Genomic DNA, 23,620 nt, shown 5'->3' with positions numbered 1-23,620 from the left:
TATCCCACATTCCTGTTCCTGGATCCTGCATCCCAACCCTGCATCCCACATCCCTGCCTGCATCCCAACATCATCCTGGACTCCACATCCCTGCCTGGATCCTGCTCCTTATTTGCATCCCACACCCCTGCCTGCATCCCAATATCTGCTGTCTCCCACATTCCTGCTCCTGGATCCTGCTCCTTATCGTGCATCCCAAATCCTGGCCTGCATCCCAATCCTATATCCCACATTCCTGACCATATCCCAGTCCTGTATCCCACATTCCTGCCTGCATTCCAATCTCTCCTGTATCCCACATTCCTGCTCCTACATCCCAACACCATCCTGGACTCCACATCCCTGCCTTATTCTGCATCCCACACCCCTGCCTGCATCCCAATATCTGCTGTATCTCACATTCCTGCTCCTGGATCCCACATCCCGTCCCTGCATCCCACATCCCTGCCTGCATCCAACGCCTCCCACATCCGTGCCGCCCCCCACCCTGCCGTGTCCCCCCTCCTGTCACCCCCCCCGTTCCCAGCCCATCCTGTGCCCCCTCCCCGACATCCCCGTGGCCCCTTCCATCAGCCCCCAGTATCCCCCTGCCCCCCAAATCCCTCCCTGCATCCCCTCCGCTCCCCCAATCCAGCCCCCCTGCATCCCCCCTGCATTCCCCCTCAATCCTTCTCCACCCCGCATTCCCCCCAATCCATCCCCCCCACATCCCCCCCCCCAATCCATCCTCCCTGCATTCCTCCTCAATCCATCCCCCCCATCCCCCCCTCAATCCCTCCTGGATCCATCCTTCCCATCCCTCCGTGAATCCCCGGCTCGACCCCCCCCGATCCCTCCCCCGTCCATCTCCCGGATTCCCCCCCACCCCGGATTCCCCCCCAAATCCATCCCCCCCTGCATTCCCGCCTGGATCCATCCCCCCGCATCCCTCCGTGAATCCCCCCCCGCTCCATCCCCCCCAATCCTCCCTGGCTCCCCGCCCCCCTCAGCCCCTCCCGGGGGCCGGACCGGGGGCGGGCTCAGCCCGGGGGGGGCCGGGGGCGGCCGCTCCAGCCCCGCTCGGCTCCGGCTGCTCCAAATCGGCTTAAGGGCGGCAGCGGCGGCGCCGGAGCTGCTGCTGCACCGGGGGGGCAGCGCCGAACCGGCCCGAGCCCCTCCCGGACCGGACCGGCCCGAGCCCCCTCTCCTTCTCTCCTGGACCCTCCCGGACCGGACCGAGCCCCCTCCCCTCCCGAACCCGGCCGAGCGCCCCCGACCCCTCCTCTCCCGGACCGGACCGGGCCAAGCCCCCTCCCCGTGCCCGGCGCGATGCCCGCCCGGCCCCCGGCGCGGGGGCCCCGCTGAGCCCCCCCCGCGGGCACCATGCGCGCCATGAGCCCCCTGCCCCTCTGCCTCCTGCTCTGGCACCTGCGGCACCTGGCGCTGGGTGAGTGGCACCCCCCGAGGGGACAGGGACACCCCCGGACTGCGGGAGGGATGGGGTGACCCCCGCACCCCTCCGGTCACGGGGTGGGCTCGGGGCTCGGCGCCCCCGCCCTGGGGTTTGGGGTGATGACGTGGGGGGGCACCTATGGAGAGGAGAAGGGGTTTGGAGTGGGGAATTGCGGTTTGGTACTGGGGGACGAGGTCTGGAGGTGTTAGTGGGGCACCCCATAACCGGCAACTGGTGTGGGATCGGTTAATGGGGCACCCCATATCCCGGTACTGGTGTGGGATCGGTTAATGGGGCACCCCCTAAGGAGGGGATTTTAGTGGGGCACCCCCTGACCGGGCACTGGTTTTAAACCATGAACGGGGCACCGGGGTGGGAGCTGTTTATGGGGCACCATTAATGGGGTGCAGGAGACCGGGGGGGTCTCATCCATGGGGTCACCCCCGTGTCCCCTTTTCCCGAGCTCCGGCTGCGCATCCCAGCCCTGCTCCAGACGGGGGAGGAGGGGAGGGTGTGCTTTGAGGACCCCCGCGAGCTCAATTTTGGGGGGATCGCAGCCCCTCCTGCCCCCTTTGGGATACCCAAACCCCGAGCAAGGAGCAGCATCCCCCAAATTCCCGCTGTCCTGGGGGATTGCAGCTCCCGAGCTCCCAAAATCCCCGGGACTCCGCTCCCCACGCCAGCCCCAAACCGGGGGCTCCAGGGAGGGGAAACCGCCCGGGGAAGGAAACTTTCCCCTCCTCGCATCCCGCAGCCTCAGGCCCACCCGTGGAATTCCATTCCGTGTCCATTTGAGGCGAATTCCCTCCTTTTTTCCCCCCAAATTCCCCTCGGGGGGTCTCAGGTGGCCGCTCCTTCCCCAGCCCAAGGAAACCGGGAGCTTTTCCAGGCGCCGGGAGATGGAGGCACGAGCGGAGCCTGCTCCGCATCTCCCATTTAATTTATTTTTTTGGATTTTTTAATGGACTTTTTGCTCTCCGGGAAGCGCCGGCAGGCGCTGCAGGGCGCGGGGAGGGGGAGCCGCGGCTCTGCGGGGCTGCGCGGGGCCAGCTCCACACAAAGGAGCCGATTCTTCCCCGCCTGCTCCCGATCCATCCCCCGGGCACGGCAGAGCCCGAGCCCAGCCGGGATCTGGCTCGGGCAGAGAATTCCCTGAATCCCTCTTCTCCTTTCGCGGTGGGGTTTGGGTCCTGCCGGGCTGCGGCTGCTGCTCCGAGCCCCCTTCCCGAGCATCCCGAGCATCCCACGATCCCAGCATCGCGAATAAAACCTGCTCGGGAAAAGGGGGGAACTTGTGCCAAACCCAGCCCCGGCTGCCTCCCCTCCCTTCCCTCCCCGCTCTCCTCCGCCGCCGTTTTAAGGTCATGGATAGACAATTTCCAAGGAACAACGCATCCCCCCGGCTTTCCCGTAGCTCCAGCTGTCTGTCACTGGCGCAGGGATCATTTTTCCTGCCTCGCTCCTGCTTTTTCTCGCCGCAGATCGGGCGGCTGCTCTCGTGCTGTTGATTTCCTGAGAGCGGCTGCGGGGAAATCTCTGCTTGTGAGGGGGTTTTTATTTTGTGGGGTGAAAAAAGGGATCAAAGTTGGTTTGTGGAAGGGCTGGAGGAGCTCGGAGAACCCGGAGGGGTTGGGGGTTAGGAAGTGATGGATCCAGTGTCGGGAATTGTTTGGGTTTGGGCATCCACCAGCTGGATTTGGGCTCCTAAACCCCTCTGGAACTTCGCTGCATCCCGAGGATCCGCCGTGTTCAGCGTCTCCCGTCCCTGTGGTCATTTTGGGGTTGCAACCCAAACCACCCTGGAATTCTGTGATCCCCTCCCACCCTCAGCTGTCCCAAAAATCCCAGCCCGAGCTCTGTTTGTCCCTCAGCCAGCCACAAATCCCGGCCAAATCCCGGTTTGGGGGCGCCTCCCTTTGCTCGGGGCAGCTGGGCCTGAGCTGCTCCCGAATTTCGGGGGGCAGAGCGTTGTTCCCGAATTTCGGGGGGCAGAGCGTTGTTCCCGGATTTCGGGGGGCAGAGCGCTCGCCATTCCCGAATTTCCGAGGGCAGATGGCTTTTTCCTGGCTGACGGCATCCTTGGCTGGAGCCGCCGCCGTGCCGTGCCCTCCCCTCCGCGATCCCGGCTGGAGAGGAATCCAAGGGATCCAGACCCCGGCAAGATCCAGCTGGGCACGTCCCCAATTCCCGCTGTTCATCCCTACATTTGCCGTGTGTCCCCAAAACCCTCTTATTTTTGGGGGGGAATTTTGCCTGTTTTTATTGTCCCCTCATCCACCTCCTCATCCGCATCCCGGAGGATCCCCAGGAATCTCGGCTGGAATCACTTCCCACCCCCCAAACCATCCGTGGGAAGTTATTTTTGGGGGGTGGGGGGCGTTTCCAGCCCTGCTCTGCATCCCCCACCCGGTCAGGAAATCCCTTTTGTGACCCCGAACGGAGCCGGGCGGTACCGGGATCATTCCCGAGGTGTTTTCCAGCCCTCCGGGAGCATCACCCCGGGTATTCCAGCTTTTTATTTTCCCCTTTGTCCCCGGCTCAACCTCTTCCTTTGGCCAAAAAAGCCGCCGCGGCCGGGGCTAAGTGGGTTAAGGAGCCGTCAGGAGGGAAAAACGAGGCCACGCGGAGGAGGCAGCGCTGGACCATGGAAAAGGAGAGGAGTGCCTGGAAAAAGGACTGGAAAAGCTGGAAAAGCGCCCTTTCCCCCCGATCCATGGGTTCTGGGATCAGGGCTGGTACGGCCCCATAAAGGGCTCCTCGGGGGAGCTGTTTTAGGGCCGTGGGAGGGATAAAAGTGTCTCGTTCCCGGAGATTTCCAGTGGCTTTATCCCGGTGGGATTTGCTTTGGCTTCTGCTTCCCACCCCCAGCCGGGGGAAAAAATAAGGGGAAAATTCAAGTGTTTGAAGCTCCTGGGTTTTGCAGGGAGCTGTCCTTGGAGATATTCCTGAAAAACTCAGCTTGGAAAAAGCCCTTTGCAGTTGGGATTTTACCTGGAATTCTATCCCCTCTCCATTCCCTCCGAGGTTTTTCTGGCAGGGATTTTCCCAGCTGACAGGGAGCCCCTTGGGTGGATCCTTTTCCAACCTGGAATTTTTCCTTGTTTTTAGAGGGAAAACACAGTGTGAGGCTTTTCCCAGGGTGGGGGGAGACACCTGCTCATGTTTCTTTTTAATGGAAGGAGGAATTTGGTGGGAATTGTGTCCAGGGGGAATGAGGGAAAAGGAGATGCAGGGATGAAATCCTGCTTTAATTCACCTGCAGATGCCCCAAATCCATCCCGCATTCCCGCCGTCCTTTCCTATTAACGCTTTTCCCATCAAATCCGTCATTTGGCTTTTCTGGAAGTTTTCCCTCCCATTTCCACAAACCCCACGTTCCCACGGAGCCTCTCCGGGTAAATCCAGGCCACGCAGCCCCTTCGGAAAATCCCCCTCGCTGTGCTAATTGCCCTTTCCCAATTAGCCCAATTTCCCTCTTCCCACCAGCTGCGTTTCAGAGCTGCCACTTCCAATCCAGAGCTCGGGAAAAGCTGTGACTCCAGCGAGGATCTTCCCTGTCCTTGTGCCTTTCCAGGAGAATCGGCACCTTCGGGATGGGGAGATATTCCTGATTTTATTTCTCTGTGCAGGAGCTCCTGTGGCTGCTCCCAGAGCATTTCCAAAGTCCCCCAGGCTCAGTTTGGGGGTGTTCACCCTCTCCCCCCCAAATTCCCTTGGGATTAGTGGCATCCACCAAAACCGAATCCAGGGAATGCTGTAGGGCTTGGAATGTTGTCAGTGCCCTTCGGCCTGGGATAAGGAATTCCCATCCAGGGGCTGGGAGCCTGAAGCTGAGCCTGACAGGCTGTTAAATATTCCTCAGCCTTGGAATCCCGGGATGCTTTGGGTGAGAATTCCATGGGCAGGGACAGATCCCACTGCCCCAGGTGGCTCCAAGCCCGAATGCCCAACCTGGCCTTGGACACTCCCAGGGATCCAGGGACAGCCACAGCTTCTCTGGGAATGTTGTGCCAGGGCCTTCCTCACAGCCAGGAATTCCTTCCCAATAACTCATTTCAATTTCCCCTCTGGAACTGTGGAGCCATTCCCTGTGTCCTGTCACTCCAGGCCCTTCTGGAGAAATTTTTTCCATCTTTTTTGTCAGCTCCTTCAGGTCCTGGAAGTTCAAAACTGGGTCAACCCAAAGCTTCTCTCTTCTCCAGGCTGGACATTCCCAACATTCCCAGCCTTTCCTTGGATCATCCTGGAGCCTCCTCTGGACTGGCTCCAGCAGGGCAAAATTGCTCCTGAGGGCAAAATTCCCCATTTTCCTGCTCTGGGATCAGCCATGGGATCTGGAGGTTTCCAGGTCCAGGTCTCCCCCACCAGCACCCCCAGATCCTTCTCCCATAGCTGCTCCATGTGCTCATCCCAGCCTGGATCCATCCCAGGGATTGTTTGCCCCCTCCTGCTCTTGTTAAACCTTAGGAGATTCCCATGAACCACTGTGGGACTTTTCCAGGTCTGGAAAAAGCTTCTCAGGTGCCTCCAAACACTTCCAGGCCTTGCCTGGACCTTGCATCCCAAATCCATGGATGGCCCTGGAGCATCCAGATGCTCCCACCAGCCTCCCCTTCCCATGGAGGTGTTGCCTGTGATGTTTTTTTCCCACAAAAATGCTCTTTCCAGCTGGGATTTCCTTGACTTGGGAATGCTTGACCAGCTCTCACCTCGTGCTCTGGGATCTGCCGAGGAAATCTCTCGGGATAAGAGTGGGGTTTCAGTGAGTCTGGGTTGGGAATTCAGCTGAGGAAGAGCCAAGGATCTTCCCGAGGCTCCGGCAGTGCTCCACAGGGAGCTGGGAATAGAGCTGGATCCCACCCTGGATGGCTGGGAATGGGCACAAATTCCTGGTTGGAGCAGGTGGTGGGGAATGAGCACCACCCCCTCGCAACTCCCAGTGAGGGGATTTTTGGGATTGTTCCCAATTTTCCAAGACAAATCCTTGACTTCGGCCACGCCACATCCAGCTCTGCACTCAGACCCTACAGAGAGGCAAAACGAGGGAAGGAGCCCCCAAATCCTAAATTTTGGGAGGCAGCTCCAGCCGTGCGAGTTCCCGGCTGGCGAATCGGGCGGGAGGGATGCAGCTGAGGGACGGATGGGGCTGGAATCCTTCCCGATCCAGCTGCTCTCTGTGCCCTTTTGTTTGCTTGTGGCGGCGCTGCCGGGCTCGTTCCGAGCTCGTGCCTGGCGCTCCCATTCCATTCTCTGCTTCCCACTTTTCCCCTCTTTTTTTCCCAAAATAACCCGTCAATCACGGGCTTGTTTTCAGTGCGTTGGAGCCCGGATCCGGCGGGAATGCCAAGGGCGGGCGGATTCCAAAGGCAGGGATAATAATCTGTGGCTGTTGTTCCCTCTTTGGAATTGTTGAGTTTATCAAATTAGAGACTGGGGGCTCTCCAAAGCCTTTGGATCAGGGAAGGTGCCTCGTTCCCACTCCCAGCTTGGATTCAGCTCTGGGGAGGTTGGGGAAATGCCAGGAAACCCCACAACTCCACAATGGTGGAGGGAATGGAGGTGGGAATGTGGCTCTACTGAGCCCTTCCTGGACTCCAGGCCACACATTTTGGCTCCTCTGGTGCCGGGAGAGCTTCTCCGTCTGGAAAATCCCACATGGAGCGGGGGAATTTGTTTGTCTCCTGCCCAAACCTCCGGAATAATTTCCCATTCCTATAATTCTTTGGTCAATATTCTCTGGGCAGAGGGGATTAAAAGCACACAGGGAGCTCTCACCTCCCTGTGCTCGTGGACAAATCCTGGAGCAGCTTCCGATCCTGCCAGGAGCTGGGAATGCTTTGGGATGCATCTCCTGCTTTTCCACCTCTTTGTTCCTTTTCCAAGGATCTGCAGCCCCAGGGAAGGGCTGGATCCAGGGAGAGGCTCCGTGGGGGGAATTTGGGGTCAGAGGGATGGGTGGGATGAAGGGGAATGAGGGATCTGCTTCCTGGTGGTCTCCCATCCATGGAGATGCTTTTTTTGGGATGAATCCCATGGATAACCCTGGATTTATGGATAGGCATTGCTCTGGAGGCTGCTCGTGCCAGGCTGGTCCCAAGGTGGGATTTGCTCCTGGAGCTGGGACCTGGAAAAGAGGGAAGTGACAGAAGGGACATTTTTTGGCCAGTGATTGTCACCATGGGATGTCCTGGCATGGGTTTGGGAATCTCTGGCCCTTCCTGGTGGGACTGGGACAGCAGGAGAGGGGCACAAAGGATCCAGCTCAGCAAATTCCAGCAAAACCCTTGGGATCGTCCCGATTTCGGGATAAGGGGGATGGGGATGAGCTCCCCGTGAGCCTCTTGTGGAGATGTTCCCCTTCCTTGTCCCAAGTTCTCTGTGGCTGCCCTTTTCCTTTAGGAAAACCCCATGGATTGGATGGGAATTGCCTGGGAAGGGATTTTGCTGGGATTGAAATTCCCAGCTCAGCTTTGCTCATCTGGAGAGATCATTCCAAAGCTTCAGCTCCAAGGCTTTGGAAGATTCCAAGCCTGGATTCCTGGACTGGGATTTGGGATCCTCCCACTGCTCTAAGGAGAATCTTCCTCCTTTTTTCAGGCCCAGCCATGACCGTTCCCTGTGGATGGAACCACACAAAGTGTGGGAACACGGGATCCACGTGGGAACACGGGATCCATGTGGGATCCACGTGCCTGGGCTCTGCCATCCCACCCTCCACAGCTCCAGGAGCATCCCGAGAACCGGGGGTGGAATTTGGCTGCTTTCCTGGCTTTACTCCTAAAAATAAAACTGGGAATGTTGGATTGCAGGAGGACCCTGTGACTCGGAGACGGGTGGGAGGGTTTGGGGGGCTGGGAAAGGCCAAGGAGCCCAAAATATTCCTAGGGAGCTGCTGGGAGCGGGATTTTCCATGGGGGATGGAAACACTGGATCTGCTGGGGAGAGGGATTTTCCATGGGAGATGGATGGATAATGCTGGATCCACTGAAGAGTGGGATTTTCCATGGGGGATGGAAACACTGGATATTATGGGCAGCGGAATTTTTCTTGGGGAATGGGTGGATGGATGGATGGATGGATGGATGGATGGATAGCACTGGATCCACTGAGGAAGGGATTTTCCATGCAGGATATGATATTTGATCTACTGGGGAGAGGGATTTTCCATGTGGGATAAGAGGCTAGATTCATTGGGAATTGGGATTTTCCATGGGGAATGGAAACACTGGATCTTCTGGGGAGTGGGATTTTCCATGTGGGATGGATGGATAATGCTGCATCTGCTGGGGAATGGGATTTTTCATGTGAGATACGAGGCTGGATCCACTAGGGAGTGAGATTTTCCATGTGGGATATAAGGCTGGATCTGCTGCTGGAAAAGCACCGGGCAATGGGTCAATACTGCTCCAGAAAGGATGCAAAGGATGCAATTCCCACCGGGAACCAGGGCCCCAGAGAGCCCATCCTGCATGGAAAAGCCTCCAGCGCTCTGACTCCACTCAGAGTCCTTCCCTTTGGAATTGGATAATGAGATGTTTTCCATAAATGCCAGCTCCTGGTGACTCTTTTGAAGTTCTGTTTGCGTCTCCCTGCGTTATTCCGACTTCTTTTCCATAGGGAAGCATTTTGTGAGGAGTGGAGATCGTTGGGATTCTTCCCAAATTTCCACTGTAATTAGCATGGGCAGTGGGAGGTGGGAGGAGCTCCAGGAAGCACTTCCCAAATTAAACATTCCCATTGCTTGGAATTTGCTGGGTTGTTTTTCTTTAGGGCAGGAAAATCTGGGAGATTCCATGATGGGAGAGAGAGGATTGGAACAATGGGATGGTTGGGATGCTCCAGCTGCTCTTGGTTTGCATGGATCCTGCTCTGGATCTGCTCCATGCTTCCTGCAGGGAGAAAAAAAACGGGAGGAAAAAATCCTGGAGTTTTTGGGCTGAAAGTATTTGATTGGAATGATTTTATCTCGGGGGGAGGGAGGAAATGGGGATGGGGATGGGAATGAGGATGGGAATGGAGAGCACTTCCAGCTTGGAAAATGGGCTGGGGATGAGAAGGAGAGCACTTCCAGCCCACACGAAGGGAATGGGAATGGGAATGGGAATGGGAATGGGAATGGGAAGGGAGGGCTTTTCCAGCTGTTTAATGTCCCGGGTGCTCCTCTCCGCCCCGGTGAGTGGGAAAACCTCTGGCATTCCCAGTCTCTCTTCCCGCCCCTCTGGGAGCAGTGAATTAAAGGAATATTGGATGATCCCACGCTTGGTTATGTTTTATTAACGCGGAGCCTCGGCCTCCGGGCACATCCAGTGCATCTGAGGCTCTGCTGGGCGCTTTTCCCTCTTTTTCAAGGACTGGCTGCCGCTGTTATTCCTGGTCCCGCTCCTTGGGTTGGCTGGGAGGTCAGGCTGGGGTCTTCAGGAAGAGCAGGGAAATTTGGGATGAAAAGTGGGAATATTTGGTTTGTCTGAGGATGCTCTGTGTCCTGGCGGGCTCTGGGATGGGAGCTTTGCAGCAGGAATAGGGATGGATTTGGGAACATGGAGTCACAGACACCATGTGGAGCCACGGAAAAATCTCCTTCTGATTTTCCAGCTTTGCTCCATCTCAGGATAATCAAAACCAGGGGTGGGAGAACCCCTGGAACGTCGGGAAAGGATCTCAAAAACTGCCAACATTCCACGAGCAGAGCTAAAGGAGGAATCAGGGCTGGTTTTGCTCCCTCAGCCTTCGGGATCAATGGGAAAAGCCAAACATGGATAATGGGACAGCTCTGAAAGTGCTGGGAGAGGGAAAGGTGTTAATTAGCCGTGATTTTCCGGGAGAGGTGTTAATTAGCAGTGATTTCCCAGCCCCGTGGAGATGGATTGGGATTAAGGGAAGAACCCTGTGGAGATGGATCGGGATTAAGGGAACAGCCCCGCACATCCTCTCCGTGGGAGCAGGGAAGTGTCAGGAATCAGCGCCTGGAATCGGGGCTGGAAGAGGGAGATGTCCGTTAATCCCATTAGGGACACGGAATTACCGGGGCAGCAGAGGGATTATCAATCACGGAGTGTGAATCCGGAGGAGAGGGAGCCGTGATCACATTCCAGGGAAGGCGGCTGGAGGGGATGGGAAAAGCGGAGCTGGATGAGGCTGGACCAGGCGGATCCCGAGGGATCTCAGCTGTCCCAGGGGATGAGGGAGAGTTTGGGATGCAGCCACCCCTTGTCCCTGTGCCTGGAAGAAGCATCTCCAGGCCAGGGCTGAATCCCGGAGCTGAGAATCCTGATAGGAATTTTGGCTGTTGCCATGGAGGGTGTGGAGGAGTTTGTGCCAAAAATCCAACCCTTCCTTCCTTCCTTCCTTCCTTCCTTCCTTCCTTCCTTCCTTCCTTCCTTCCTTCCTTCCTTCCTTCCTTCCTTCCTTCCTTCCTTCCTTCCTTCCTTCCTTCCTTCCTTCCTTCCTTCCTTCCTTCCTTCCTTCCTTCCTTCCTTCCTTCCTTCCTTCCTTCCTTCCTTCCTTCCCTTCCCTTCCCTTCCCTTCCCTTCCCTTCCCTTCCCTTCCCTTCCCTTCCCTTCCCTTCCCTTCCCTTCCCTTCCCTTCCCTTCCCTTCCCTTCCCTTCCCTTCCCTTCCCTTCCCTTCCCTTCCCTTCCCTTCCCTTCCCTTCCCTTCCCTTCCCTTCCCTTCCCTTCCCTTCCCTTCCCTTCCCTTCCCTTCCCTTCCCTTCCCTTCCCTTCCCATTTTTTTGGGACAAAGCCGCGCATCACATTGGGAATTCCAAAAACAAAATGAATTTTGGAGCTCCTGGGATTCCTACATGGACTGGGTTTATTTTCCCTCTTCCTCTGCCCGAGGTTGTGCCTCTGGAGAGGGAGTTCAGAAAAGGAAAAATCCCAAAATATCAGTAATGATGATCCCTCCCGGCTCCTCCATGCAGGAATTGATGGAAGGAGCGGAGATCGCCTGGAGCCGACAGCTGGGAGGGAGGGGGGGATCAATGGCTCCTCATTTGTCACCAATCAAAATCTGGGATAATTGGATTTCCTGCAAGTGGAGACATAAATCAGGGAATTCGTCACCCAGGTCAGGGTCACCCCTTCTCCAGGGCCACCTGGGCTTGGGAAAACCTGCTTGGAATTGGTGGGAAACCCAACGGGGGCTTCCAATCCAAAAGCCTCTGACTTTCCCTGATGAAATTCGTGATTTTTCCTCTTTTTCCCATCCCAAGCCTGTGCTTCTCCTGCTAAAACTGGAAAAGGGGGAGTTTTAGGGAGGACTGGGGAGTTTTGGGTGGGAAAATTCCTTCCTGGGGTTATTTTTGGGAGCAGGAGCATCTCTGATAACCCTGTGCTGTTATTCCAGGATTTTCTGGGATCTCCAATATCTCCATGCTGTTACTCTGGGATGAGATTTTTTGGGATCTCCAATAACCCCTGGCTGTTACTCCTGTTTTGTTTTTTTTTTTAATCTCTAATAACCCTTTGTTGTTATTCCAGGATGGGATTTTTTGGGATCTCAAATAACCCTGTGCTGTTACTTCAGGACTTTTTGGGATCTCAAATAACTCCTTGCTTTTATTCCAGGATTTTTTTGGGATCTCTAAAAACCCCCTGCTCTTACTCATGATTTTTGGGGATCTCCAATGACCGTTTGCTGTGGTTCCAGGATGGGATTTTTTTGGAATCTCCAAACATCCCATGTTGTTACTCCATGATTTTTAAAAATCTCTAATAACTCCTTGCTGTTATTCCAGGATGGGATTTTTTGGGATCTCTAAAAACCCCCTGCTCTTACTCCAAGATTTTTTGGGATCTCTAAAAACCCCTTGTTGTTATTCCATCATTTTTTGGAGATCTCTAAAAACCCCCTGCTGTTACTCCAGGACTTTCTGGGATCTCCAAAAACCACTTGCTGTTACCCTATGATTTTTTGGGATTTCCAATAATCCCTGGCTGTTATTCCAGGATTTTTTTGGGATCTCAAATAACCTTTTGCTGTTATTCCAGGCTTTTCTGGGGTCTCTAAAACTCCTTGCTGTTATTCCCAGTCTGAGATGGGATTTTTTGGGGTCTCCAGTAACACCTTGCATTTACTCTGGGATGGGATTTCCCTGGATCTTGGATGAGCTGGAGAAAATCTTGCTATCCCCTTCCCAAGTGAGGCGTGGAAAGACCTGGAATCATGGAATGCTTTGGGTTGGGGTGGACACTGAAGCTCCTCCCATTGCACCCCTGCCATGGACAGGGACATTTTCCATAGGTCATTGTTCCAACCCAGCCTGGAGCACTTCCAGGCATAGGGAGCAGCTCCCGGCTGCTTCCCACTGTGTTAATTATTCCCACTGGGATTAACTCCAGCCAGGATTAACACCTAGAGCCGTGGCTTCCAGGAATTGGCTGCTGGTGCCATAATCCTCATCCCAACAGGGCTGGAACAGAGGGAAAATCCTCGGCTGCTGCCAGCAAATCCCTCCCAAACCACCAACTGAACTCTGCCACGGGTTTGGGATTTTTTCCCAATTTTCCAATCCCTCAGCTCTGGTTTGGGCCTCTAAAAAGGAACACCAGGTTCAAGAACTCCCTTTTTTACTCTGGAATTGCATTCCTGGGATGGATTTTGTACAGCACCACTGGCTGGGGATAAAATCCTTATCCCAGGTGAGATTTTCCATAATCCCTGTTCCCAGGGACAGCATTTGGAGGGTGCACCTTCCTGGGAAACTCCAGGAGCATCCGGCTGGCTGGGAATCTCTTCCTTGTCAGGATGCAGAGCTGAGCCGCTGGAAAAGGAGGGCTGAGAATTTGCTGGTGTGAAGAAAAATCCCATTTCCAATCTTTTCCAGTGCAGGATTATGATACGGCCTCTCCTTCTCTTGCCACACTCACGTCGGGATTAATTCCACATCTGCACACGGAGATCAGATCCCGCTGTGTTTTCTGTGGAGCTGCTTGATTAAAAATCAGGGAAAAGCAGAGCAGGGGGGATTTTTTTAGCCCTGGGACACCTGGACATTCCGGTTTGGAGCGTTAATCCAGGTTAATCCAGGTGTTGAGGAGGCACCATGCCCTGCTGGAAGGATTTTAGGGAATGTTGAGCCATTCTGGAGGCATTCCACTGAATCTGGTGGTCAGTGGTTGCTCCTGCTTGGTAAAATTGGGATTGTAGGAAAATTCCCCTTCTGGTGAGGTTTGGATTTGCTGGGGACAGATGAAAATCATGGAAATTGATTGGAGAGTGATCCATGGGGCATCTGGGGAGAGCTGGAAAAAATGGGGGAAATGAAGGAAAAATTGGGATTTTTTTACAGTTCTCAGGTTTCATTGGGACCTGTTGGAAAAAGGAGGAAGGTATTCCCTCCTGGGATTTATCAGCAGGAGGGAATTTCTGCCCTGCAGCCCACACTGGGGCTGGAAGCACTTCCAGGTGAAAAACTCAGAGGAAAATCCAGCTGATGTGGAGGAAACCCATGGGAGAGCGGGAAATCCTGCAGGAACGGGGTTTGTTTATTGGGAAAAGGGAAAATCTGGGATGAGAGGTGGCACCTCCCACCTGTGGAGCCAAAATCCATTGGCTTCACCCCATGGAATGGGAATAAAATCGGGGAGTGATTGATTTGGGGGATTCTGCTTTAATTATCTGGGAGTATTGATTGGCAGCTGGGAATCAGCCCTGATTTGCATATTTGCATAAATGCAAATGAGGGGCACGATCTCCATTTATCAAACGAGGCGTCTCAGACCCAACCCCACCCTGTGGAATTTTCAGCTCCGTTTTGGCTCCCGCAGCTGCTCCAACATCTGGGAAGAGGCCATGAGGTGCCAGCAGAGCCATCACTCCAAATTAGGGATGGTGCCAGGTTTTGGAGGGAATTTGGCTCTGCTGGATTCACCTTCCCACCTTTCCCAGGATGAGGCATCGCTTTCGATTCTGACAGTGCCCAAAATGATCCAAACGAAATGAAAAACCTGGAAAAATCCTTAGATTATGAGGAAAAGGGGTTAAAGGTACAGGAGAAATGACAGCGGAATGATGACAAACATCTGGCTCTTTCCAAAATCCTGATCCAACAACCCACCAGAACCTCTTCCCAAAATCCCCACCCAATGACCCATCCCAAGTTCTTCCCAAAATCCCAACCCAATGACCAATCCCAAACTCTTCCCAAAATCCCAACCCAATAAACCATCCTGATCTCTTCCCAAAATCCCAACCCAATGGCCAATCCCAAACTCTTCCCAAAATCTCAACCCAGTAAACCATCCCAAGCTCTTCCCCAAATCCCAACAACCCATCCCAAGCTCTTCCCTAAATTCCAACCCAAGGACCAATTCCGAGTTTTCCCAAAATCCCAACCCATCAACCCATCCTGAGCACTTCCAAAACACAAACCCACAACCCCTCCCAAGCTCTTCCCAAAATCCCAACCCATTGACCCACATCCCAAACTCTTCCCAAAATCCCAACAACCCAACCCAAGCCACCGTTTTGAGCAGCTGTGGGAGCTCTAGAGGGATGTCCAACATTTTATTTTATGGGAATACCAGTGGGATGAAGGTGTGGAGATAAAATATTCCCCCCTCCCTCACCTCTGGGAGGCCGAGGGATTTTATGGAAATGTTGGGAGTGGAAAGGGGGGGGAAGTTATAAATAAAATTTCCCAGTGCTTTGGTAAATGCTCCTAAACATCCTTCCCATGCGGAGATAAATATTCCGTGTGTGATTTACAGCCTTGCATTCCCAAGCTGTGCGGGCAGGGGGATAAAATCCAATAAATCACCAGGAATATCAATGCAGCCACCACATTCCAGCTGATAAGCAGCGTGGGCTGGGAAAATCCATCTTTTCTGCACTGGCTGTGCCTTGATGGAGTTGATTTACGGAGTTTTGGGATTGGGAGGGGTTTCCCAAGTCTTGGAAGGGTCTTGGATCCTTCTTTGTGTGTTTTCATGGAGGTGGATTCTCTTTGGGGGGATGGGGGGCCAGTTTTGGGGTTGATGGAATTTTGTCCCAAACAGAAGATAATTCCCATCCATCCCAGGGAAATACTTCCCAAGTCTGACTGATTCTGGTTTTCTGGTGGACGTTGCTTCCCTCCAATTCTGTTTTTCTTGTGGTCACCCCCCAAACCCTCACTTTTCCAGCATCCCTGGTTTGGTTCCATCTATCCCAGGTACACAGTTCCCAAATTCAACTGATCCTGATTTTCTGGTGGCTGTCACTTCCCTTCAACCCTGTTTTTCCTGCATTCATCCTGAAGTCCTCACTTTTCCAGCATCCCTGGTTTTGTAGCCACTGGATTTGGCTCTCGGGATGGGCAGGATGTGGCCCTTGGAACCACCATGGAATTACATCAGAGTATCCAGGAAACACCCAGATTTTTAGAATAAGGGACCCCCTGAGCATCCAAACAGTGATTCCAAGGCCATTCCAGGGCTTTGTAGCAGGGCCTGGGCTCCCTCCAGCCAAAGCCGTCACAGTTTTCCCTCCAAACATCCATCTTTTTCCTGGAACACCACATTCCCTGGGGATTTGTGCCGGAGATGTCGAACAAGCACGAAATCGACGCCGCGAGTCGAAGCCAAGCTGGGAACGGGCTCCCTCATCCCGTGCTCCAATGAGCCGGAACAGCTCCGAGGAGCTTGGAAAAAGCCGGATGAAGACGTTTGAGGATTTATTCCAGTCTGTGCCCAAGCCACGGAGCTGATTGCAACGGCTCAATCCCACACGGATTTGTTTGTCGGGACGTGCTCAACAAAGGTGGAAAAGCTGGAGGTTTTTTGGGATTTATTGGGCATGGAAAGAGCTGGGCTTGAGTCGTTGTGGGAAAGAAACTGGGCAGGGAAAGGTGGAAATGTGGGAAGGAGGAGATGGAAAGAGGACGGAGATTGGAATTGGAGAGATGGGACATGGCAGCACTGGGAGGCTCCCAAATCCCAAATTTCCCGTGGCTTTTCCACTCCCAAAGTGCCCAAACTCTCCCTTTCCATCTGAAATCCTGCATTGTGCTAAGGTTGTGCCGATGGGGATGAAAATCCCATGGAGCCGGAATGTTTGGAACGTTTTTAGCCCAGCAGGATCCATTTGGATCTCATTCCTCATTTCTGTGCTGCCTCTGGAGTGGCTGGAATCTCGAAGCTGATAAGAGCCAATCCCAGCCCTTCAGAAGATAAACGTGACTCCAGAGCTCATCATGAGGAGAAAACCAATCCAAAAAAATTATTTTTCCTGGAGATCCATCAGCATCAATCCTTGGGAAGCCCTCAGGTGGTGTTGGAGATGTTTCCCATGGACACAAGGACATTGGGAATCAAGCACAGAGCAAATTGGGAAGTAATCCTTTTTCTTTGGACTGAGATGTTTTGGGATATCTTTTGTTTGGGATATTTTGCTTAGGAGGAATCTGGGATTTCAGGAAAAAAGGGAAGCTGGACAGCAGTTAAAATCCATCTCTATGGAATTTATTTAGGTGTTAAAATCCTTAGAAGCTGTGTTTGGGGGATGGTTTTATCCATATTTTATTAAAATAGGGAATCATGGAACCGGTTGGATGGGATGGACCTTTAATTTCATCCCATTCCCTGCCATGGACAGGGACACCTTCCCCTATCCCAGGTTGCTCCAAGCCCACCCAGGCCTTGGACACTTCCAGGGATGGAGCAGCCTGAGCTTCTCCGGAATGAATTGATCCATAAAATTTCATCGCTCCCTAATTCCGACACGTTTTGCCCACGGAATGTGGTGGGAAGCAGCCCCCGGGGCCCGGCTGTCCCCGACATGAAGTGGTTCCCTCACTTCATCTTCATTTAAAAGGGGCTGAGAGGCCAAAGGGGCCTCGCTCAATCCATGGATTGATCCAAAGGATTGATCCAAATATTGATTCCCATCACAAAGAGGCTCTGGATACATCCATGGGATCCAGCAGGCTCTGCATCCCATTAACTGGAGAAAAATGAACCCAAAGAACGGGCTGGACATCCCCCTGCTCATTCCATACATTTTCTCCTGATCCCTAAAAATTTAGGAGCTGGTTTGGTCCAGCAGCCCCGCCTAAGGAATAATTCCAGCTCCAGCTGCGGAATCGTTCCCTCCCACTTATGGAAATGAGGGAGGAAAGCGGCGCCTAATGAGATGTTTGTGAGGGAAGAGGAATTTTAATTACTGGCTCTTAATTGTCTGCTCGGCCCGTTAATATCCCATTTTCCTGGGATTAATGCCATTCGCTCCTGGCCAGCCGGGCTCCTCCTCGCCCGGGGGTGACGCCAACTTTCCCGGGTTTATTTTAGGGAATACGCCCATTTTCCAAAAGCCAGGATGACTTTTGGGAAGGCAGTGGAGGGGTTGACACTGAGCTGGTGGATTTTTGGGACGCAAAGCTGAATATCCAAGGAAAACTCAGCACAAGGCTGCCCCTATCCATTTTTCCTGCTTCCCAAGGCCCATTTTCCTTGGAAGCACAGCGCTGGCTCCAGCTGTCACATCCCATTCCCGGGCTGGTGTTAAACCCGTGCCAAACGCTTATTCCCGTTTCAATATAACATAAAATCCCAGCGCAGCTTTCCAGGTGGAAAAGCTCCGGATTCAGCAAAATTCCAGCTCTCCGGATGGGGCCAGCCGGGAATTCTTCACCCTTGGAGCCCTCCCGGGTTAACAAGGAGAGGCAGCGTCATATTCCGACTGTAAATCGTCCTGGAATGTCATAAATAAGGCATGGGAAGGGAGCGGGAAGGAATTTGCTGCGTTCCCAGGAACAATTGGAGCTGCTGAATTTTTCATGGACAAGATGTTGCAAAGCGCCGCCGGTCAGGGCGCGCTCGGTTCCGGCGGATCCGGGGGTGCTATCCTGGGATCCACCACCCCTGTGGACATTCCCCTCCGGGCAGGAATTTGCAGGAGCACTCCCAGCTTTTTCCAGGGGGGGTGCACCCCTTTAAATTCCACCTCGAGGGGCAAAATGTCTCCCGCTCTCCTTAAATCCTGGGAACTGTGGGATATCCGCCGGTTCAGGGAGTGCTGGTGTTTGTTTTCCTCTTCCCTCCTGATTTTCCCATCCGTGCCCCAGCTTGGAAAAGGGAGGTGGAGAAATGGGAGGGAATTATGGATAAGCCCCATTAATCACTGGCTAATTAAAACGATGAGGTGTTCATGTTGTCACCAGCTCCTTGAGGATGCTGGGGACATTCCAGAGGGCAATGGAGATGCTGGATCCCAAGAATCCCCTCCTCTGGCTCCATCCCGGGCTCCCAGGATGCTGCTGCTTCCAAGGACCATTCCTAAAAGGATGTGAACGGGTTGGACTTTGGGTACATGGAAAGGGGGAAAATCCACCTTCATCTGGGGCTTCCCTATCCCAGGATTTGTCCAAGCTTGGAGCAGCCTGGGATAGTGGAAGGAGTCCCTGCCAATGGAATGGGATGAGCTTTAAGATCCCTTCCAATCCAATTCCAGAATTCCATTGGTTTGAAGTCAGATTTTTGGGAAGCAGTGAGAAATGAGAAATCTGGGAATGGGAGCCCTGGGCAACCTCCATAAATAAATCTTGGATTTCCATGTGGGTTGGAAGGAATCAGGCACCTGGGGAAGATGTGGAAGGGGCTCCTTGTGGTGCTGGGATTCCTTGGAAGGCTCCATCACTCCAAGGCCTTTCCTTGGGACAGGCCCAATCCATTCCCTCCCTCTCCTCCTCCCCAGGAACCTCTGAGGGATTCCAGCCCCTTGTGCTTCAACCCTGGCCATTCCCACGGAGTGTCCGGCTGTCTTTGTGGGCAGAAATCCCCGTGGAATGTTGGGAAGGGCTGGAACGGGGTTTTTATCCAGCATCCTGCACTTCCAGGGCTGGAGCAATTCCTGCCTCATCCCTGGGAGCTCTTTTGTAATTGGAAGCACCGAGTTTGTTCCGATGTTCTCCTTTATGAACGCGTCATTCCCATTTCAAAGGACATTTCCTTTATCCCTCCCTTCCCCCTCTCCTCCCCCCCCTTCCCTTTTCCCTTTTTTTAAAATCCCCCTTTAACTGGACGGTGCCAGAATTCCCAGTGATTGCCAGCAAAAATATCCTCTCCTCCCCAGGGTTGCCATCTAATCAGAGGGATGAATTTCCAGAGGGCTGAATCCGATCCGGGGGAGGCCCGGCCCGGCTTTCTCTGGAAAATCTCGGATTGAAAAGAGCAAAGGGGAAGCGGAGCGAGGCGGAGAAGGAGCCGCTGATAAAGGGATGCTGATAAGGAGAGGGATGGCAGAAATTTGGGATGGGCTCTCCTTTGGAGCCCTTTTCGGAAGAGTTCTTCCCACCCAGCCGTTCCCGTCACCGCCGCTTTGTTCTCCTCAGTAAATCCCGAAAAAAAAGGAGCCGAGGGAGGCTTGGGAGCGGTGCTGACACCTCGCAGTTGTTCCCTGTCGGAGAGCGAAGGGAAGGGGAGGATGAGGGATGGGATTCGCACGTCAGCCACAGCCAAGCAGCGGGGTCTGGACGGCTCCATCTGGATTCCTGTTTTATTTTCCAGTGCCTGCCTTTGTTTTCCCAGTTTTCCTCCTCCCCTCCACGCATCCTTGGCCGGCTCCTGTGGGGACTCGGCATCTGTTTCCCTCTCCCTCTTGTCTCCTTCTTTTCTACAACTTCTGGGCTGGTTTTGCACTGGATTTGAGCAGGGATGCTCTTGGAACATTTGGATTTTTCCCTCCCCTCCCAGGCCCAGCTGGGGGCTCTGGCATCAGCTCTCCGTGGGATGAGGATCACCGGAGCAATAAATCCTGGAGCTCCAGAGCTTTGTCTTTTCCATGCAGGAAAAGCTCGGGAGCATCCTGTGGTTCCACCCTGCTGTTTTCAGGGACCAAATGTCTGGATTTTAGGTTCTGCCAAGCCAATTCCCTGGAATAGAGGTGGAAGCTGCTCCCAGTGCCAGCTCTGAGTGATTTTCTAGCGCATTGAGGGAACAGAGGGGGGAAAAAATTCCCATTTGGGGTTTTCTGCCGCCCAGAAGATGCAGGTCAGAGAAGGGTTTGGAGGGGGATTTCCTTGGAAAAAAATGCTTGGATGGATGGATTTGCTGCATGGGAGTGGCTGGGGCTGTCCCAAACTTGGCTCTTTTTGACTTTAAAAATCCACCAAAAATCAGGGAATGGTCCAAACACCACCAAAAGCCTTGGCTGAGATGGGGATGGATCCCTTTCCCATGGCATGGGAATTGCATGGGTTTGGAAGGGAACAGTGTGGGAAGGGGGATGGAAAACCTCTGGAAATGCTGCACTGGGAATTCCTGGATCCCGTAGACAGGAGGAAAAATCCAGTCTTTGCTCTGGTTGTACTGGGATGGATCCCATTCCCATGGAAATGCACAGTCTGGAAGGGAATAACGTGGGAAGAGGGCTGGGAAACCTCTGGAAATGCTGCACTGGGAACTCCTGGATCCTGTGGACCAGAGTGAAAATCCAGTCTTTGCTCTGGTCTGGGATGGGGATGGTTCCTCTTCCCATGGCAGTGCATGGGTCTGGAAGGGAACAGTGTGGGAAGAGGGTTGGAAAACATCTGGAAATGCTGCACTGGGAGCTCCTGGATCCCGTGGAAAGGAGGGAAAATGCAATTCCCACTGAGGTTGGACTGGAATGGGGATGGTTCTGTCTCCCATGGAAGTTCGCTGGTCTAGAAGGGAATGGTGTGGGAAGAGGGCTGGAAAACATCTGGAAATGCCGCTCTGGAAGCTCCTGGATCTCCACCTCCCATGGACAGGAGGGAAAATCCGATCTTTTCTCCAGCTTTGCCGCTTCCTCCCCGGCTCCCTTTAATCTCCCGCTGATCCGGGGGCAGGCGGGAGCTGCGATCCCAGCGGAGGCTCCGAGGGAAGGCAGAGCTTCCCCGCACGCACGGAGCCTCCATCCCCGTTTCCTTGGGGCGGATCCTGCCGCGCTGCCAAGGATTTGCTCATCCCCCGCCGCTTCTCCGCGCCTGTTGCTCATCCCGGCGTTCGGAAATGTCAAAAGCCGAGCGAGGGGAATCGGGGCAGCCGGAGAGACCTCGGCTGCCCTTCCTCCCTCTCTCCTCCTCCTCCCATTCCTGCCTTTTCCATCCTCAGAGCCCCGAATCCAAGGGGCCCTCGTGCAGTCTTGGCAATGGCAGGGATTTAATCCCCGATTTAGGAACAGAAATAAACCCTGGGCAGGCAGGGAGAGGCTGGAAAGGCGCCGGCCCCAGGCGGACCGGGGATACTGGGCAGGGTTTGGGTTGCTCCTAGAGAAGAAAACCAGGATTTCGGGATGCAACATCAAAATTCCCCTCATTCCAAACATCACTTGTGGCTGAAAAGGGATTTAATCCTCAGCCCTACCCCCAAACATTCCCAAAAATCCACTTTCCCTCCCCGTATTTCCCTGTGCAGAGCTGTTCCCGCAGCCCCCCAAAAGCAGCACAAAAACGGGATTTTCCGGTTTTTTTCCCGGTGTTCAATATTCCAGGCCACGCTGCCCTGCTGCCGCAGCCGGCACGTGTTCCCGGAGCGTGTTCTCCCGCAGGTCGTGCCTGGGATTTATGGCACAAACACCTCCAAGTTGTTTTACAAGGAATGCTGGGCCTCGGATCACTGCCTGGGAGGCACAAAAAAAATCCTGGGAATTCACCTTCTCCCCTCCCAGGGTATCTTCCACAAAGGAATCTCGGATTTCCAGCCCCCTTTCCAAACCTGTTCCTGTTTCCCGGAGTTTGTCTCGGCTGTGTGAGGAGCGACTAAAAAAAAAAAAAGGGGGAATTTGGAGTGGGTGAGGGGTTATTTTGGGATGTCCCGGTGCCGAACAGGGAAGGATGCCGAGGAAAGGCTGGGATTTGCCAGGCTGTCAATCCATCAATTCCCAACATCCGCAGGAAAGGCAGGAAAATAAACCAGGAATGCAATTCCCTGCCCTGCTATCCCCGGCTGCTCCCCGCTCCCGATTTCCCAACAAATCGAGGGAAAAGAGGGAGAAAAGGGACGGGCAGAGCTGCCCAGGCTCCGGCTTTCCTTCTGGAGCGAGGATGGACCCGGAATCCAGATGTGGGGAGAGGGGGAAAGAGGTGGAAAACCGCTGGGTGGGGGTCCTGCATCCTCGGGGGAAGATGTTGGACCCATTCCCGTCGGGAATGAGGAATTTGGGAAGGTTTTGGGAAGTTTTCTGGAAGCTCAGGGCAGGGAATGGGGAGAGAGGATGGAAAGCCAGTGGCTCCGTAAGAAGGACGGGAATTTGCAGTGGGAATGGGGGCCGCTGGGATTTTCCCAAATCCAGGAATGATTTCCTTCAATTTGGGCATTTTGGGGATCATTAAGGGCGGCCCAAATCCATCCCTGCGAGGAGTCAGGATCGGCAGGGCTTTCCCTGGCATCCAACAGTGCCATTAATCCATAGAATTCCTGCAAAACAGCGATTTAACCCCCCCCGCTCCAAAGTCCCCTGCAGCTCAACTCCCTTTTCCTGCCTTTTACTGCCAACTTTTCCAGGTTATCTGACGGTCAGCATCGAGCCCCTGCCTCCGGTGGTGGTGGGAGACGCCGTGACCCTGAAATGCAACTTCAAAACCGACGGGAAAATGCGGGAGATCGTCTGGTACCGGGTGAGCTCCGGCGCCTCGGGAACGGAAGGTCAAGGCTGGATGAGGCAGGAGAAGCAGACGGAGCTCCAGCTGATGGGAATAGCAATTCCAGGGAGCTGGGCTGGCCTGGGAAAGTGTGGCCGAAAAGGATGCGGGATGGATTTGGGATCATGGCGAGGGCTCCGGGTGGATTTTTCCAGGTGTTTTAGGGCGGATTTAGGGACGGCTCGGCTCCCTGCTGGGTTGGGGTTTGGATTGGGGCTGAGGTTGGCACCGCTCTGCCCAGGGCTTGTGGGTGGAAAGTGATGGGGAAAAGGGAGCAATCAGGAAAATTTGGGATATTAGGAGTTTGAGGAGAAGTTTGGGGCTATTCATGTAGAGTTTCTAAAAAAACTTCCCCTGTTCCCAAAATATTTGGGATGTTGAACAGGAGGGAAGCTCCTGGTTTTATTTGAGAAAGGGGGGAATTCGGAGCCTGGTTTTATTTGGGAAACTGTAAATTTGGAAAAGGTGAATTTTGAGGATGGTTTCATTTGAAAAAGGAAGGATTTGGAGGCCAGTTTTATGTGGGAAAGGGGGATGTTTGGATGTTGGTTTCATTTTGGAAAGGTGAATTGGGAGGCCAGTTTTATTTCGGAAAGGGTAAATATTGATG

General features: G+C 54.0%; 1 protein-coding gene across 1 annotated transcript in view; it reads left to right on the top strand.

Annotated features, from left to right (window-relative positions):
- Nucleotides 1-1,076: 1,076 nt before the first annotated feature.
- Nucleotides 1,077-23,620, top strand: part of IGSF21 (immunoglobin superfamily member 21) — a 39,562-nt gene continuing 17,018 nt past the window's right edge. Inside the window, exons 1-2 of the mRNA XM_014888433.2 lie at nucleotides 1,077-1,426; nucleotides 22,874-22,986. Of these exons, the coding sequence (XP_014743919.2) occupies nucleotides 1,363-1,426; nucleotides 22,874-22,986 (177 nt within the window). The 5' untranslated portion in view covers nucleotides 1,077-1,362. The remainder of the gene's footprint in view (nucleotides 1,427-22,873; nucleotides 22,987-23,620) is intronic.

This window comes from Sturnus vulgaris, chromosome 25 (assembly GCF_052056855.1).
Source record: "Sturnus vulgaris isolate bStuVul1 chromosome 25, bStuVul1.hap1, whole genome shotgun sequence".
Taxonomy (NCBI): domain Eukaryota; kingdom Metazoa; phylum Chordata; class Aves; order Passeriformes; family Sturnidae; genus Sturnus; species Sturnus vulgaris.
Note: the sequence above shows the minus strand (reverse complement) of the source record. Positions and strands in the feature narration are given on the sequence as shown.